The sequence below is a fragment of the Littorina saxatilis genome, linkage group LG4, assembly GCF_037325665.1.
Source record: "Littorina saxatilis isolate snail1 linkage group LG4, US_GU_Lsax_2.0, whole genome shotgun sequence".
Lineage (NCBI taxonomy): Eukaryota > Metazoa > Mollusca > Gastropoda > Littorinimorpha > Littorinidae > Littorina > Littorina saxatilis.
Window position 1 is genome coordinate 28,210,284 of NC_090248.1, and position 18,954 is coordinate 28,229,237.

The window sequence follows — 18,954 nt, forward strand, 5'->3', positions numbered from 1 at the left end:
GGGACGCCCTCATCCCTTTGCAGGGATGGTTCCAGTCTGCGACCCTTCCGTGGTTGGACACGGAGTGGGTCTGCAGAGGTGTTCCGATCGTCGTGCCCCTCCCCGACCTGGACCTCTTTACAGATGCGTCCAGGGAGGGTTGGGGGGCACATACAGATCTTCAGACTACTTCCGGTCTGTGGACGACGGAGCAGTCCTTGTGGCACATCAACTTGCTGGAGCTAGAGGCAGTTGCTCTAGCTCTGGCCAAGTTTCTGCCCTCCCTGTACGCCAAACATGTTCGTCTGTTTACAGACAACATGACAGTGGCGGCGTACATCAACAAGCAGGGAGGCTCGCGGTCCCCGTCTCTCTCGGAGAGGGCTTGCGAGATCCTGGTGTGGTGCTTTCAGCATCATATCACGATCTCGGCCAGGTACCTTCCAGGGAGGCTGAACACTTTGGCGGATGCGCTCAGTCGTTCCGGTACGGTGCTTCAGTCGGAGTGGACGATCACTCACGGGGCACTGCTTCGCCTTTGGGCCCAGGTCCAAAAGCCTCTGGTGGACCTTTTTGCCACAAGGTACTCAAAGAGGCTTCCGGTGTTCGTCTCGCCATTCCCGGACCCTCAGGCATGGCGAGTGAACGCTCTGGACTTTCCCTGGACGGGTCTGGAGGCGTACGCCTTTCCTCCCTTTCCGTTACTCAGCCGAGTAATCCGGAAAGCGGAGATGGAGGAGCCGGCCCTTCTTCTTCTGGTCGCTCCTCTGTGGCCGTCGCAGGTCTGGTTTCCAGATCTTCTTCGGCTCGCCCAAGGGCCCCCCATTCCTCTCGCACTCGTGCGAGGGGAACTAGTGCAGCCCCGAACAGGCATTCCACACGAGGAGCCCAGTCTTCTGAAGCTTCACGTGTGGAAGTTGTTCGGGACTCGCTGAAGCGCTCTGGGGCGTCGTCTTTGACTCTGGACTTGGTGGCTCGCTCGCATAGAGCGTCCACCTCTTCAGTTTATGCTTCCCACTGGAAGGCATGGACTGCCTGGTGTTCAGCTAGAGGGGTGAGTTCGGTGGCTCCGCGCTCTATTCAGGTCGCTAACCACCTCTCTTTCATGTCTTCGCAGGGCGCCTCAGTCTCCTCGTTGAGGGTCCGGCGCTCCGCTATCTCGGCGACTCTTAAGCAGATTGGTCGTTCTGTTCGAGTCGGGGGCGTTATAGCTGCAGTCATTAAAGGGGCTGCTCTTAAGGAAGCTAAAGCTCGTTTGCCCGCTCCCAAGTGGGACTTGTTTTTAATCCTGGAATTCCTTCGTTCTGCGGATTTTGAGCCTTTAAGCGAGGCCAGTCTGTTCAATGTCACTCGCAAAGCGCTGTTTCTCCTTTTGTTGGCTACGGCCCGACGGGGTAGCGAGGTCCACGCCCTGTCGGGTCAGCCTGGAGATATCTCCTTTGAGCCGGACGGTTCCGCATCTTTGCGTTTCCGGCCTGATTTCCTGGCCAAGAATCAGTCTCCGGGGCAGGCCTCTCCGCTGGTTAGAGTTAAGGCTCTGACCAGCGCGTTGGCCCCGGATGACCCCGATTCGGTCAATTGCCCTGTGAGGGCACTTCGTCTGTACTTAGCCCGGACTCAGCCGATTCGGTCTAGTTCTCAGAAGTTGTTGTTTATCTCTCTCCTTACTAGGCGCGAGAAAGATTTGTCGAAGGTAACGTTGGCCCGGTGGGTGTCCTCGCTCATCAAGCAGGCTTATGAGTGGAGTCGCACAAAGAGGGGGGGGGTTATGCCCTCCTTGCCACTTGACTCGGCCCGAGCCCATGAAACGAGGGCGTGGGCATCCTCTCTGGCAGTTCTGCGCTCCAGACGTCTAGAGGAGGTGCTGACAACTGCGTATTGGCGTTCCGAAGATGTTTTCATAAACTTTTATCTTCGGGACGTCACAGCTCTTCGACAGGATGGCTCCAGAGGCCTTCCAGCGCTCATAGCAGCAGGCCAGTTCCTGTCCAGAACTTGATGGTGAGTTTTGATTCATTTCTAGCCCACCGCCTTGTTGATGTTATCTGCTAATGTGATTCGGAGTAAGAATATGATATTAAATGGAAAATTTCCTAAATAAATTATCATTTAATTAATATACTTACCCGAATCACATACTGTATTCCCTCCCACCTGCCCCGCTTATGGTTTTAAGATTTTTTTAAAGCCGTATGATAATAGGCACGTGTTCCTAGAGGAAGTGACGTGGCATACACCCGTATGGGAGGTAACTCCCGGTGTACTGGCCCATTACCAAAGCTACTTTCACTTTCGTTTTGGTGATGGGGTTGCTTCCCTTTAAATTCTTTAGCCGGGTAAGCGTTTTTCAGTGATAAGCATCTCAGGTGACTCAATGCTAATGTGATTCGGGTAAGTATATTAATTAAATGATAATTTATTTAGGAAATTTTCCATTCTACTTCTTCTGCTCTTTGTCTGTTTCTGTCAGTTTGTTGGTTGAACTGTCACTCAGTTGAGGTCTGTTTCTCTAAGTCTTTGTCCCGCACTCTCTCTCAATCACATGCAAGCTCACATGCATGCATGTATACACATACTTGCAGTATTTTGTGTGTTAACATCTTATGCAAAATACAGTAAAACCTGCATCTAGCGGACCCTTATTTCGGCGGACACCTTAGCATAACGGACAATTCAAGTGAGGACGGATGTATTTTACTCTCAAAAACACCTTAAAATAGCGAACACCTCAAAGGCGCGGACGCGGACACCCTTTTTTGGTCCCGATTGGGTTCGTTACTTGTCAACAACGGACAAACCCTTGAAGCAGACAGCTTTTAGCAGACGCTGGTCCGCCATCTTGGTTCTGCAAATAAAATCTCGCTGGCGATGTGAACGCGCGAGAAGCTTATTTTGTAAGCCAATGACAGCACTTGAAAGAAGTTGATTTTTGTATGGTGCACGCTCATTGGTCGATGCCGTGAACTCACAAACATTTCGGGTTTCTACTTTCTGTACTGTGATGCATCTTCGTCTCATCCTTCGTCTTCGTCTCATCATGCCAAAACGAAAAAAATTGACTTTAGAAGAGAGAGTCGATGTCATAAAGACCGTTCAAAAAGTTGCTGATGAGCTGAATTGAGGAAAAACTCAAATTTCCAACATAAAAGCTGATCGAACACAAATTCTCAGTCAGTGGGACTCCGGTGCCAGATCGACGGCAAAATGTGTAAAGAGAAGAAAAACAACCTATGACGAGTTGAACGAAGAACTCTTCGAGTGGTTTTCAACAGCTCAATCAAAGAATCTTCCAGTGAATGGCCCATTGCTTCAGATAAGAAACCGATTGCACCTCTCTCTCTCTCTCTCTCTCTCTCTCTCTCTCTCTCTCTCTCCTTTTCTTTGAAAAAAAAAAAATTAAAAAAATTGAGGGCTTCAAAACTTTGAGTTTTAATAATCACTGTGGCAAAAAAGAATCAGTGACTGTTGGGTGTTTTTTTTCTCCAAAAAAATGTTGGCGCATTCATATTCATAAGAAAGGACACCTTGCTACAAAGGACAGTGGCAAGGCTCCCCAAGAGCGTCCTTTGCTCACAGGTTTTACTGTAGTTTGTTTTTTAATTTAAATAAATTCTCATAACATTATTGTTGACAGCTGCTGCATTGGCCTTCTCTCTGTGATGAATTTACAATCATGATCAAAGTAGTCTTACGATTGGGGAAAGCTATACATATGTCGGAGAGAGAGAGAGGGCAGCAGCAAGATTTTTGAAGCCTACTGGTCAGCTTTGGTAGAAAATGTAAGTTTATGTTACTGTATAGAAAATTGGAAAGTTAATCTTTGCAAACATTGTGTTTGTTGCAGAAGCAAATCTCAAGAGAGGCAAGCTATACCATTGATGGAGTATGTCTTGAATGTGGTAAGTTGAGTTTGCCTTTGGTCTTGTGGTATTAAGATTAGTTTGTCTTTGAACTGTTTGTATTTCACAAGCACAAAGTGTGTATGTTTGTGTGTGGAAAGAAATGTACAAACATAGATCAGGGAAATGCACAATCGCTTGAGAAATTCAAGGCATTAAAATCATGCAAGTCTGTTAATTCCTATCTTCTCAGTGATGACATACAAGCACGTATCTGACTGTTTGACTTTGCTGAAAAAACTGACTGAGAGAAGACGTTTGGAGAAAATGTTTTGAAACTATTACTGAATGCTTTGGAAACGGGGAGGAATGATAGGTCAAGGTAAAAATGTACTTTTCTGTGTTGGAAAATATTTTAAAGATAAAGTTTGTTTCTTATTGTTTTAAGATTAGTTTGTCTTTGATCTCTTTGTATTGCACTCACACACACACAAACAGAGCACTGTTTGAACCCTGCATTGTCTTCGTGATGGTTTGGAATACACCAGGGCTACAGCAAATGTCGGAAGTGCTAAATCACTTGTCTTATTTTAGGCTGTTTATTTGGTGTGAAAGCCAAAACGAAATGGAGATATAACAATGTAGATGTTTTTGTGGTTGTGGTGCAAAGACAGTGTGCTATATTTACATGGATAGCGTGCGTAGATGTGAGAAACAAGATAAATGAAGGCATAATAAGTCAGGTGCACATGATTTTTGGAGATAAATGAAGGCATAATAAGTCAGGTGCACATGATTTTTGGTGCAATGTTTTGTGTGCATCAGCTTTTCAAACTTAACTGTTTTCCTGACTTTTGTTGAATATCCTTTGTCGTTACCACAAATGATGTGTGTGTGTGAAGAAATTTACAAAATCAGATCAGGGAAATGCACAATAGCATGAGGATTCAAGGCATTAAATCATGCAAGTCGGTTAGTTTTTGTCTTCTCAGTGATGACTATACAAGCACGTATCTGACTGTTGACTTTGCTGAGAACACAGACTGAGAGAAGACTTTCTGAGAAAATGTTTTAAAATTATAACTGAATGTTTTGGAAACAAGGAGGAATGATAGTCCAGGGTGAAAATGAATTTTCTGTGTTGGAAAATATTTTTACAGAGAAAGTTTGTTTCTCATTTTATTAAGATAAGTTTGTCTTTAATCTCTTTGTTTTACACACACACACAAACAGAGCACTGTTTGAACCCTGCATTGTCTACGTGTTGGTTTGGAATATTCTAGTGCTACGGCAAATGTCGGAAATGCTAAATCACTGTCTTATTTTGTGCTGTTTATTTGTTGTGACAGATGAAACCAAATGAAGATCCAACAATAGAGATGTTAATTTTTTTCTGCTTTTGTGGTTGTGGTGCCAAAGAGAGACAGTGTACTATAGCATTGTCTCAAAACGAAAGTTATAAGAGTAGTCCGTCCCTGACATAGCCTGCGGCGCTGTCGGCGGGTAGTTCCGGTTGTTTTGTTTTCGTCCAAAATGGCTGAACGAGAGAAGAAGATTAGTGGTGGAGGGAAACGTTACTGTGTCTGCTGTTCAAACTACGCGGCTAAAGAAGTTGAAGGGCGGATTGTCATGCGGTTCCATTTTGCAAACACAAACCGGAACTACCTGCCGTTCCAGGGGCGCAAATCTGTCTGACTATTGCGTTAGTTTCGAGACAGTGCTATAGTTATGTGGATAGCATGCGTAAATGTGACAAACAAGATGTTTGAAGATATAATAATTCTGGATGACATAATCTTTTGTGCAACTTTTTGTGTGCATCAGCTGTTGAAACTTTCTATTTCACTGATCCTTTTTGTGTTTACTACATATGCATTTTGTTTACTTTGGAAAGAAACAGTTAAAACTTAGAAATGAAGATCAGGGAAATGCACAATAGCATGAGGATTCAAGGCATTGTAATCATGCTAGTCAGTTAGTTCCTATCTTCTCAGTGATGACATACAAGCACGTATCTGACTGTTGACTTTGCTGAAAACACAGACTGAGAGAAAGTGGTTGGAGAAAACGTTTGAATGATAGTCCAGGGTGAAAATGCATTTTCTGTGTTGGAAAATGTTTGTACAGAGAAAGTTTGTTTCGTTGTACATGTATTAAGAAATTTGTCTTTGATCTCTTTGTGTTGCACACACACACACAAACAGAGCATTTTTTAAATACTGCTTTGTCTACGTGGTGGTTTTGGAATATACTAGTGCTACGGCAAATGTCGGAAATGCTAAATCACTTGTCCTATGTTGTGCTGTTTATTTTGATGTGACAGACGAAATCAAATGGAGATAGAACAATGTAGATATTTTTGTGGTTGTGGTGCCAAAGACAGTGTGCGATATTTACATGGATAGCGTGCGTAAATGTGAAAAACAAGATGAATGAAGGCATAATAAGTCTGGTGAACATAATCTTTTGTGCAAAGTTTTGTGTGCATCAGCTGTTGAAACTTTCCGTTTCCCTGATTGTTGTTGAGTATCCTTATGTGGTTACCACAAATGATTTGTGTGTGCGTTTGTGTGTGGAAAGAAATGTCCAACCAAAGATCAGGGAAATGCACAACAGCTTGAGAAATTCAAGGCATAACAATCATGCAAGTCTGTTAATTCCTGTCTTCTCCATGATGACTATACAAGCACGTATCTGACTGTTGACTTTGCTGAAAACACAGACTGAGAGAAGACGTTTGAGAAAATGTTTTGAAACTATTTCTGAATGCTTTGGAAACGGAGAGGAATGATAGTACAGGGTGAAAATGCATTTTCTGTGTTGGAAAAGGATTTTACAGATATTGTGTTTCTTAATGTTTTAAGATAAGTTTGTCTTTGATCTCTTTGTATTGCATTCACACACACACAGAGCACTGTTTTAACCCTGCATAGTCTACGTAGTGATTTGGAATATACCTAGTGCTATAGCAAATGTTGGAACCCCCCCGCGGGTTAGGGGGAAGAATTTACCCGATGCTCCCCAGCATGTCTTAAGAGGCGACTAACGGATTCTGTTTCTCCTTTTACCCTTGTTAAGTGTTTCTTGTATAGAATATAGTCAATGTTTGTAAAGATTATAGTCAAGCAGTATGTAAGAAATGTTAAGTCCTTTGTACTGGAAACTTGCATTCTCCCAGTAAGGTCATATATTGTACTACGTTGCAAGCCCCAGGAGCAATTTTTTTATTAGTGCTTTTGTGAACAAGAAACAATTAACAAGTGGCTCTATCCCATCTGCCCCCTTTCCCCGTCGCGATATAACCTTGAACGGTTGAAAACGACAAACACCAAATAAAGAAAGAAATGTCGGAAGTGCTAAATACCTTGTCTTTTTGCTGTTTCCCTAACTTTTGTTGAATATCCTTTTTGTGGTTACCACAAATGATTTGTGTGTGAAAGAAATTTACAAAGATCAGGGAAATGCACAATCGCTTGAGGAATTCAAGGCATTAAAATCATGCAAGTCAGTTAGTTCCTGTCTTCTCAGTGATGACTATACAAGCACGTATCTGACTGTTGACTTTGCTGAGAACACAGATAGAGAAGATGTTCGGAGAAGTTGTTTTGGAACTAGAACTGAATGTTTTTGAAACGGGGAGGAACAATGGTACAGGGTAAAAATGCATTTTCTATGTTGGAAAATGTGTTTACAGATAAAGTTTGTTTCTCATTGTATCAAGATTAGTTTGTCTTTGATCTCTTTGTATTGCACACACACACAAACAGAGCACTGTTAGAACCCTGCATTGTCTGCATGATGGGTGCATACTTGTGCTACCGCAAATGTTGGAAGTGCTAAATCACTTGTCTTATTTTTCACTGTTTATTTGATGTGACAGACAAAACCAAATGGAGATAGAACAACATAGATGTTAATTTTTTTCTGCTTTTGTGGTTGTGGTGCCAAAGAGAGACTGCTATAGTTACGTGAATAGCGTGCGTAAATGTGACATATTCTTTTTGCAAATTTTTGTGCACATCAGCTGTTGAAACTTACTGTTTCACAGATTGTTGTTGAATATCATTTTGTGTTTACTGCATATATGCGTTTTTGTTTACTTTGGTATGAAGATCAAGAAAATTCACAATATCATGAGGATTCAAGGCATTAAATCATGCAAGTCAGATAGTCCCTGTCTTCTCAGTGATGACTATACAAGCACGTATCTGACTGTTGACTGCTGAAAAAACGTACTGAGGGAAGACGTTCAGAGAAGATGTTTTGGATACGTTACTGAATGCTTTGGAGGAAACAGGGAGGAACGATAGTACAGGCTGAAAATGAATTTTCTGCCTTTGAAAATGTTTACAGATGAAGTTTGTGGAAGCGATCCTGAGCAACAACTCCACCGACGACCACTGCCGGGAATTTGTGACCCAGAAGGGGTTGCTTCCCTTGATGGGTATTCTGGGTCTTCCCAACCTGCCCATTGACTTCCCAGCATCCCCTGCCTGCCAGGCTGTGGCCAGCGTGTGCAAATCCATTCTGGTGAGACATTTTCTATTGGAGAACGTTTTGAGTAAGAAAGCAAGCTTTGAAACGAGTGTGTCATTTGCGTGACAAGATGACTGTCAGTATACTTTGTTTTTAACGTCCTTTGTGCCTGTTACATATTTATATTGGTTAGGTAGATGGTTTAGAATAATCACGTAGAGATGAAGAGTAGACATATTTATGTGTATCTCCAGGCACTTAGTCTGATTTTGTTATGTATTCTTCTTGTTCTTCTGCGTTCGTGGGCTGAAACTCCCATGTACACATGTTTTTGGACGAGTGGAATTTTACGTGTATGACCGTTTTTACCCCGCCATTTAGGCAGCCATACGCAGCTTTCGGAGGAAGCATACTGGGTATTTTCGTGTTTCCATAACCCATGGAACTCTGACATGGATTACAGGATCTTTTCCGTGCGCACTTGGTCTTGTGCTTGCGTGTACACACGAAGGGGGTTAAGCCACTAAGCAGGTCTGCACAAAAGTTGACCCGTGAAATCGGAAAAATCTCCACACTTAACCCACCAGGCGGCCGCAGCCGGGATTCGAACCCTCGACCTTCCGATTAAGAGGCCGACGTCTTACCACAGCGCCCGTTATGTATTCAAAACACCTTGTTTACTGTGTAGATCCTCTAATAAAACAGGCCAGATCTGTCCTGGGATAAGACCACCCTTTCACTTGGACATGAGCCAACATTGTACTCTGTCAGGTTTCTATGAACAACTGGAGGATTTTACTCTTGAGTTTCGGTGGCCTAGTGGTAAGGCGTCCGCCCAGTGAGCGGGAGGTCGTGGGTTCGAACCCCGGCTGGGGTCATACCTAAGACTTTAAAATTGGCAATCTAGTGGCTGCTCCGCCTGGCGTCTGGCATTATGGGGTTAGTGCTAGGACTGGTTGGTCCGGTGTCAGAATAATGTGACTGGGCGAGACATGAAGCCTGTGCTGCGACTTCTGTCTTGTGTGTGGCGCACGTTAAATGTCAAAGCAGCACCGCCCTGATATCACCCTTCGTGGTGGACTGGGCGTTAAGCAAACAAACAAACAAACAAACAAATTGTTGAGTTTTGGTATGTGCCCAAGTGGAAAGATACTGTTACTGCAGGTAAAACCCTCGACAGATACATGGTGGCATGTATGATGGTTTACATAAGAAGGAAGGTATCTTCACAGCTGTGAATGGTCTAGAGAAGCAGTCAAGGCCAAAGATACCAATGTTTTTGACTCACATGCGAAGCAAAAGTGAGTCTATGTACTCACCCGAGTCGTCCGTCCCCCCCGTCCGTCCGGACGTCCGTCCGTCCGGACGTCCGTCCGGTATTTCTTGGACACTATTCAGTCTATCAGTACCAAATTTGGCAAGATGGTGTATGATGACAAGGCCCCAAAAAACATACATAGCATCTTGACCTTGCTTCAAGGTCAAGGTCGCAGGGGCCATAAATGTTGTCTAAAAAACAGCTATTTTTCACATTTTTCCCATTTTTGACTCACATGCGAAGCAAAAGTGAGTCTATGTACTCACCCGAGTCGTCCGTCCGTCCGTCCGTCCGTCCGTCCGGACGTCCGTCCGGCCGTCCGGAAAACTTTAACGTTGGATATTTCTTGGACACTATTCAGTCTATTAGTACCAAATTTGGCAAGATGGTGTATGATGACAAGGCCCCAAAAAACATACATAGCATCTTGACCTTGCTTCAAGGTCAAGGTCGCAGGGGCCATAAATGTTGTCTAAAAAACAGCTATTTTTCACATTTTTCACATTTTCTCTGAAGTTTTTGAGATTGAATACCTCACCTATATATGATATATAGGGCAAAGTAAGCCCCATCTTTTGATACCAGTTTGGTTTACCTTGCTTCAAGGTCAAGGTCACAGGAGCTCTTCAAAGTTGGATTGTATACATATTTTGAAGTGACCTTGACCCTGAACTATGGAAGATAACTGTTTCAAACTTAAAAATTATGTGGGGCACATGTTATGCTTTCATCATGAGACAAATTTGGTCACATATGATCAAGGTCAAGGTCTCTTTGACCCTTATGAAATGTGACCAAAATAAGGTAGTGAACCACTAAAAGTGACCATATCTCATGGTAGAAAGAGCCAATAAGCACCATTGTACTTCCTATGTCTTGAATTAACAGCTTTGTGTTGCATGACCTTGGATGACCTTGACCTTGGGTCAAGGTCACATGTATTTTGGTAGGAAAAATGTGTAAAGCAGTTCTTAGTGTATGATGTCATTGCTAGGTTTAGGTCAAGCATGTGAGTCGTATGGGCTTTGCCCTTCTTGTCTCTTAAGTTTTTGAGATTCAATACCTCACCTATATATGATATATAGGGCAAAGTAAGCCCCATCTTTTGATACCAGTTTGGTTTACCTTGCTTCAAGGTCAAGGTCACAGGAGCTCTTCAAAGTTGGATTGTATACATATTTTGAAGTGACCTTGACCCTGAACTATGGAAGATAACTGTTTCAAACTTAAAAATTATGTGGGGCACATGTTATGCTTTCATCATGAGACACATTTGGTCACATATGATCAAGGTCAAGGTCACTTTGACCTTTATGAAATGTGACCAAAATAAGGTAGTGAACCACTAAAAGTGACCATATCTCATGGTAGAAAGAGCCAATAAGCACCATTGTACTTCCTATGTCTTGAATTAACAGCTTTGTGTTGCATGACCTTGTATTTTGGTAGGAAAAATGTGTAAAGCAGTTCTTCTTGTTACAAAAGCATTGGTGCTACAGTGAAACCCCCCTATAAAGACCTCCAAAAACTTGAGAAAATCAGGTCTTAAAAAGGAGAGAGTCTTAAAATGGTGGTACATTTACAGGGCTTATGAACAAATAGGCGAAAAGACAACGGAGGAAGGCTTGAACTGGGGGGTCTTGAAAGAGGTTTGACTGTACTGTTGTTGATGTTGACCAAAGCCTTACACCTGCCGCATCTGGTCACGTTTCAGACACTGTCTAGAGAGCCTCAGGTGATGAAGCAGGGCCTGCTACACCTGAACGATGTTCTGCAGAAACTGGAACCGCTGCACAAACCCCTGGGAGACCCTGGGGGCTCCGTCTTGCTGCAAGAACTGGCTGCTGCCTCCTCTCAGCCTGACGCCACCCTGTCGCCCCAGGCAACCCCGCTTCTGCACGCTCTGGCGGCCGCGCACGCCTACATCACCATGTTCGTTCATGTGTGTCGCATGGGGCAGGTGAGTTTGTGTATGTGAGTGTCTGTGTGTGTCCGTTTAAATAAATCTTGGATTCATGTGTGTCGCATGGGGCAGGTGAGTCAGTGTTTTTGTATGTGAGTGTCTGTCTGGGTCTGGGTCCCTGTCTAAATCTTGGCGGGGAACTCATTTCCTTGAAGATAGCTTTTTGTGCCAGAGCTGTAATAAGTTTCTGTCAGAGGTCAAATTGAAATAAATGAAATAATACCTTTTCTGTCTGGAAGAACTGAGAGAGTGAAGGTGTAGGACAGAGAGTATGTCCATGTATGCACTAATTAAGCCGGCTGTGGAGTCGTGCCCTGATTCCAACAGTGACATACGGTGCATAAAGCAACGATCAGAAAACAACAGCTGCTATTTTTAGTTGGCTAGTTGTTAATTTTGTATCAACATGAAACTGTGATATTATAAAGAAAACAGGGAGATTTCACATCAGACAAATTGTAGAATTGCGAGAGAGGTGGTTTGTAGAAGAAGAGTGATGCATGCACTAATTAAGCGGGCTGTGGAGTCGTGCCCTGATTCCAACAGTGACATACGGTGCATAAAGCAACGATCAGAAAACAACAGCTGCTATTTTCATTTCGCTTGTATATTTTTTATCAACATGAAACTATGACATTATGGAGAAAACATGGAAATTTCACATCATACACAAGATAGAATTGCAAGTGACTTGGGCCGTAGAAGAAGAGGGATGCATGCACTAATTAAGCCGGCTGTGGAGTCGTGCCCTGATTCCAACAGTGACATACGGTGCATAAAGCAACGATCAGAAAACAACAGCTGCTATTTTTAGTTGGCTTGTTGTATATTTTTTATCAACATGAAGCTGTGATATTGTGAAGAAAACATTGAGATTTCACATTGCGAGTCACTCGGGCTGTAAGAGTGATGCATGCACTAATTAAGCCGGCTGTGGATTCTTGCCCCGATTCCAACAGTGACATACGGTGCATAAAGCAACGATCAGAAAACGGCAGCTGCTATTTCTGATTGGCTAGTTGTATCTATCTATCTATCTATCTTCTATCTATACATATACAGAACTGTTTACCCTCCCGGATTGTCCGGAATTATTACGGATTTGGGGTCTAAATTCCGGTATTACGGAATACTACCGAAAATTCCGGAAATTCCTGTCGAGAGAACCTTTTTCTTGCGTGGAAATTCGAAGTCGAAATTGTGGTAGTCACCAAGACTGTGATTTCAAGGCTGACCGAAACAGCCTTTTCTGCGCATGTGCACAGCAAGGTATTTGTCGGATTCCGTGGATTTGAGATCGACATTGGTCCGAAAGGTAATATAGGGCCGATCTCTGTGGGGACGAAATGCCAACCAAAAAAGCGAAAGTTGTACAGAAATATCGGCAAAACTATTAAGTCAAGTGGCGGTGTCTGGTGAAGTTTAAGAAGAGCGAACCACATTCATTTTGGTGATCAACTTGAGATCAGTGCAACAACAAAGCTAGTCAGTTACGAGTCACGTCGCGGCACGTGTCCCGAGGTCAGACGCAGCATTAGTTTTAACAAAATGCAGTACACAAATGAACATGGAAACAAACAAAAACACGAAATTATGTTTGGCAAAACATGAGCCTGCTTCGCATCGAGTTTATTTGACCTAGGTCTCTACTTCCACAGAATCTCTCAGACCTGCGAACCGATCTCTCACTACGGTCAGTCGCGCCAGAGACATAGATGCAGGTCGAGTATGGTCGCGCTCATCAGTTACTTGGCTGTTGCCGAAATTCAAGTCTTTCTGAGTCTAAAACTGATCTCCATTAATATTTCTCCAAAATAGCAAAGATCACAGTTCTTTGAATCGAAAAACTTACAACAAAATGTTTAAATGAAATAAACGAATCGGTCCTCTAAAATTAAAGGTAGCTTCTGGAGAGAGTTATTATGACTGGTTTTAATGCAGGATGTCTGATGTGACAGAATGTAAGGTGGTTTTGTTCACATGCATCTTCAAGTGACTGTAAATAGTCCAGGGGTGGGGGTGGGGGATGTTACAGGGGATGTCAAAAAAGCAAAAAAACAACAACAAAAATTCAGTCTGTGGGAAAAAAACTAAAGACATTTTCTGTCTGTGAAATTGTTGTTGTTGTCTTGAGCAGATATCAATGAAGATAAATTGCCATTATTTAATACTAACTTTAAAAGAAATAATGAGTGGCTGCTGACACCAATTTATCATGTTTAAAATCAAGGATAAACTACAAATTGTTTATAAAATAGCTAAAATTCTTCAGCTAGACCCCCCCCCAACCCCTGGACCGCAGGTTGTACACCCCCCCCCCCCCCCCCCCCCCTCTAGCTCTCTTGCTCCGCCCCTGAATACTGTGGTGTGGTTTTTTTTAGATAAAGTAAACTTGTCTTAGTTAACTTGCATATTATATATCAGGTGTCGTGTGTTTGTGTGTGTGTGTGTCATCGAGCTTCTGTGTGTGTAGTACCATACTGTTAACCAAGGTTATCAATTTTGTACTTGTTTTGCATGGTAGCGCGCAAATAAACGTGTCGCTTAATCGTTTTCGAGCTGGTTTATGGTTGATAAAAAAGATTACTCAAAGATGCCTCAAATTACGGAAAAGTACCAGCTGCATTCCTGATTTTCATTTTGGGGGGTAAACAGGTCTGCATATAATAAAAGAGAGTGTCTGTCTGTGTGTCTGTGTGTCTGTGTGTCTGTGGTCGCCATACCTCAGAGATGGCAAGAGGCAGGAACAAGATATTTTGCATGCACACTCCCTAGGTGCCGCAGATGTGCACCTGGGTTTTAGTTTCTCCAGACATTGTTTCCTTCCTCGGATAATGACCCTCCCCATCTATCAATACAGTCTACATAGTACAAGGGAGGTAAGTCATGCTTTGTCACCCACGGAAGGGAGGTAACTCTCATCAAACCAGTATACCGTGTAATTCTCAAGGGTTACCCCCCGCCCGCTATCATCCCGCCCCCCCCCCCCCCCCCCCCCCCCCCCCACACACACACTAACCCTGCCCCCTGCTGTGCAAGGCCAGTTCAGTGCCTGGTGATCACATGTAGCAAGCACATAATGCCAGTGATATTACAGACTCTCTATCGCTCCTATGAGGAGAAGAAATGAAGAAGAAAAAGTTAACCGGACAGTTCAGGAAATTTCTAGAAGCAAAGGGAGGTAACTCTTACTTTGTATACATTGAAGGGAGGTATCTTCTCTTCTAATGCAGGCACGCCTGATCAGTCTTTACAGAATATATAGAGAGACCAAAAAGCAATGTACTCACGTTAAAATGACGAACACGGAACGAATAACGGCGACGTTTCGACCTAAGGGTCTTCTTCAGGCACAAAAACACAAAAGTACACACACAAAAAAGAAGAAGAAAGACGATAGAACAAATAAAGAGGAGAACAACTGACAAAACAACTGCACTGCACAAACCGACAAATGACAAAGACAGAGAAGCAAGGGAAGCTACTCGAGGAGAATGAAAAGCGGCAGTTTTGAGGTCTGTAGACCAAACAAAATGTGAGGGGGGGGGGGGTGCGTGAAAGGGAACGAAAGAGGAGACTCGCGTACCCGTGCGGACACACACACACACACACACACACACACACACACACACACACACACACACACACACATACACGCACACGCACACACACACATACACACAAGGTGGAACAGCGGGGGGAAGGTTGAGATGAATGAATTAACGGCGAATGTTAATTCCATCGGGGCAGGTAGTGCCAAGGGATGATATGATGTGGGACTCCCTGAGTTTGCGCTCGAAGGAGTCGCCACGTACTTGCCACAGAGCCATGACTCTGACATGATCAAGTGAGTGACCAGCGGCGGTGAAGTGAAGGGATACTGGCCTATTGCGGGAATGACGGATGTCAGCCAGATGCTCGGAGAAACGCACCTCAAGGGTGCGCGCGGTTTCTCCGATATAAATCTGGCGACAAGAGAGGCAGACGATCGCATAGACAACGTTGTGACTTTGACAGTCAAACGTTCTCTTGACCGTGAAGGAGCCACGAGGGCCTTGGAGGCAGGTGTCAGGGTGGAGGAAGGGACAAGATTTGCAATTTCGTTTGGAACAAGGAAATGTCCCAGGGGCTGTGGGGTTGGTGGGACTGCGAAGACGGGATCTCACCAAGAGGTCGCGAACGCTGCGGTCTTTTCTGAAAGCACAGAGTGGTTTTTGAGCAAAGATCGAACCAACAGAGTCACTTCCTTGAAGGATGTGCCAGTTTGATTTCAGGATTCTGCTTACTGGCATGTTGTGGGGATGAAACAGTAGGGAAACAACGGGTCTGTCACTGTCCCTAGATGGTGAAGGACTGAGGGCGGACTTTCGACAGACCTGGGTAACCCGCAGAATATATAGAGTCGATGTTAGACCTGGTTTTCAAGTATCTAGAATTTTCCTAAGAAAAGGAGATAACTCAAGTCAAAAAGTTATTTTTCAGCAAAAAGAGTGTGTTGATGGTGATGCTTTCACACTGTCAGTCCCAGCCTTTTAATCCAAATGTATGAGCTCACACTTTCATCTATCGCTTATTCTCATTGGAATAAGATTCTAGAAGTTTCTGAGAGAGAGGGAAGATCAGAAACACCCGGGCGAAGCCGGGCCTGACTGCTAGTACATATAATAAAAGAGAGTGTCTGTCTGTCTGTCTGTCTGTGGTCGCCATACCTCTGAGATGGCAAGAGGCAGGAACAAGATAGTGTGCACGTACACTCCCTAGGTGCCGCAGATGTGCACCTGGGTTTTAGTTTCTTGATTCATTGTTTCCTTTCTCAGATTATGGACCTCCCATTTATTGAATACAGCCTATATGGTGCAAGACCAGTTCAGTGCCTACTGTTCACCTGTAGCAAGCACATCATGCCAGTGATATTAGAGACTCGCTGTTGCTCCTATGAGGGGAAGAAATGAAGAATGAAAAATTAACTGGACAGTTCCGGAAATTTCTAGAAGGTAAGGGAGATAACTCTTTTTTGTCTGTGGTCGCCATACCTCTGAGATGGCAAGAGGCAGGAACAAGATACCGTGTGCACGTACACTCCCTAGGTGCCGCAGATGTGCACCTGGGTTTTAGTTTCTTGATTCATTGTTTCCTTTCTCAGATTATGGACCTCCCATTTATTGAATACAGCCTATATGGTGCAACACCAGTTCAGTGCCTACTGTTCACCTGTAGCAAGCACATCATGCCAGTGATATTAGAGACTCGCTATTGCTCCTATGAGGGGAAGAAATAAAGAACGAAAAATTAACTGGACAGTTCCGGAAATTTCTAGAAGGTAAGGGAGATAACTGTTCACCTGTAGCAAGCACATCATGCCAGTGATATTAGAGACTTGCTATTGCTCCTATGAGGGGAAGAAATGAAGAATGAAAAATTAACTGGACAGTTCCGAAAATTTCTAGAAGGTAAGGGAGATAACTCTTTTTTGTCTGTGGTCGCCATACCTCTGAGATGGCAAGAGGCAGGAACAAGATAGTGTGCACGTACACTCCCTAGGTGCCGCAGATGTGCACCTGGGTTTTAAATTTCTAGAAGGTAAGGGAGATAACTCTTTTTTTGTATCCAAACAAAGGAGGTAAAGCTAATGATAATGGGATAGCGAGCGTCTTAAATTGCTACAGGGCTCCGCTTACTCCCGGGCGAAGCCGGGCTTAACTGCTAGTATTTCTTATAAATATGAAACTGACATCATGGAGAAAACATTGAGATTTCACATTGCGAGTCACTCGGGCTGTAAGAATGATGTATGCACTAATTAAGCCGGCTGTGGAGTCGTGCCCTGATTCCAACAGTGACATACGGTGCATAAAGTAATGATCAGAAAACGGCAGCTGCTATTTTTGTTGGCTAGTTGTACCGGGTATATTTCTAATCAACATGAAACTCTGACATCATGGAGTAAACAGTTGAGCTCTGTGGAAGGGAAGAAAAGGATTAGTAGAGAAGGAATTGATCAATATCAAATAGGAAGATGTGAAAAGAGGCGTTGTTGATGGGGGCTGGAAGTTAGTACTTGAAATGGTGTCTGTGGTCCAAACGTTCAATCCCCAGTGGGGTCAGGAGAGGAAATATTATAAGTATGTCTTACAGGCATGTGAATTGTCCGCGAAATCGCGGATTTCCACGAAAAGGAAATTACGTTTCAGCGAAAATAAAAAATTGTCCGCGGCAAAAAAAGGTAAATTAAATTATATGTATACTATTGTCTCTCTATCCATTATTTGCTTACACGAGAACTATCAAAATATTGGTCTAAAATGCTAAAATTTGTTTTCCTTCCGGGGGGCTTCGCCTGTACCCCGCTGTCATGGTAGCTAACACAACACAGCACATGCACGGTACAGTGTGTAGCTGCCCTGGTAGCTTGGATAGGAAAATGATCACTCATGCATTTACTCGAAATTGGGGAATGCTTCAGATAAAAGCTGTTAAAATAAGGCACCATTTTGGGATTTTTTTAGTTCTCTGTTCAGTTTATTCAAGAATTATAAATTCAAAAAAAGTTAGACTACTAATGTTCCCAAATCCAGAATCAAACAACAAGAAAGTTAGTGATCGGAATGTTTAATTCTTAGCAGACATCGCTGTATCTCTGCTCTGTTATAATTGGATTTGATAGAAATAACCCCAGAAAAGTCTGTTAAAAAAAAGAAGCTGAAAAACTTGCCCATAAAAATGTGGTTTTGATGAAGAAAAGTTGTTGCACTAATTAAGCCGGCTGAGGAGTCGTTCCCTGATTCCAACAGTGACATACGGTGCATACAGCAATGATGAGACTTCATTGACTGCTGTTACTTGTTGGCTAGTCATGAATGTTTTTTCAACACCACACTTTCAGAGGGGGCAGACACTGCTGTATCTCTGCTCTGCTATAATTGGATTTGATAGAAATAACCCCAAGAAAGTCAGTTTCCAAACAACAAAAAGCTGAAAAACTTGCCAAGGAAAATGTGATTTTGATGAAGAAAAGTTGTTGCACTAATTAAGCCGGCTGAGGAGTCGTTCCCTGATTCCAACAGTGACATACGGTGCATACAGCAACGGTGAGACGTCATTGACTGCTGTTAATTGTTAGTAAGTCATGACATGTCTTATCAACATCATTATAATCATACTTTCAGAGAGGGCAGGCACTGGTTTTTCTCTGCTCTGTTGTAATTGGATATGTTAGAAATAACCCCATGAAAGTCTGCTAAACAAAACAACTAAAGAAAAGTTGTTGCACTAATTAAGCCGGCTGAGGAGTCGTTCCCTGATTCCAACAGTGACATACGGTGCACACAGCAATGGTGAGACGTCATTGACTGCTGTTACTGATTTGCTAGTCTTGACAT

The 18,954-nt window shown here is 43.4% G+C and overlaps 1 protein-coding gene across 4 annotated transcripts in view; it reads left to right on the forward strand.

Annotated features, from left to right (window-relative positions):
• Positions 1-18,954, forward strand: part of LOC138964398 (E3 ubiquitin-protein ligase HUWE1-like) — a 177,788-nt gene that overhangs the window by 52,813 nt on the left and 106,021 nt on the right. For all 4 annotated transcript variants that reach the window (XM_070336336.1, XM_070336339.1, XM_070336338.1 and 1 more), the window contains exons 23-25: positions 3,824-3,878; positions 8,172-8,348; positions 11,327-11,572. In XM_070336336.1, the coding sequence (XP_070192437.1) occupies positions 3,824-3,878; positions 8,172-8,348; positions 11,327-11,572 (478 nt within the window). The remainder of the gene's footprint in view (positions 1-3,823; positions 3,879-8,171; positions 8,349-11,326; positions 11,573-18,954) is intronic.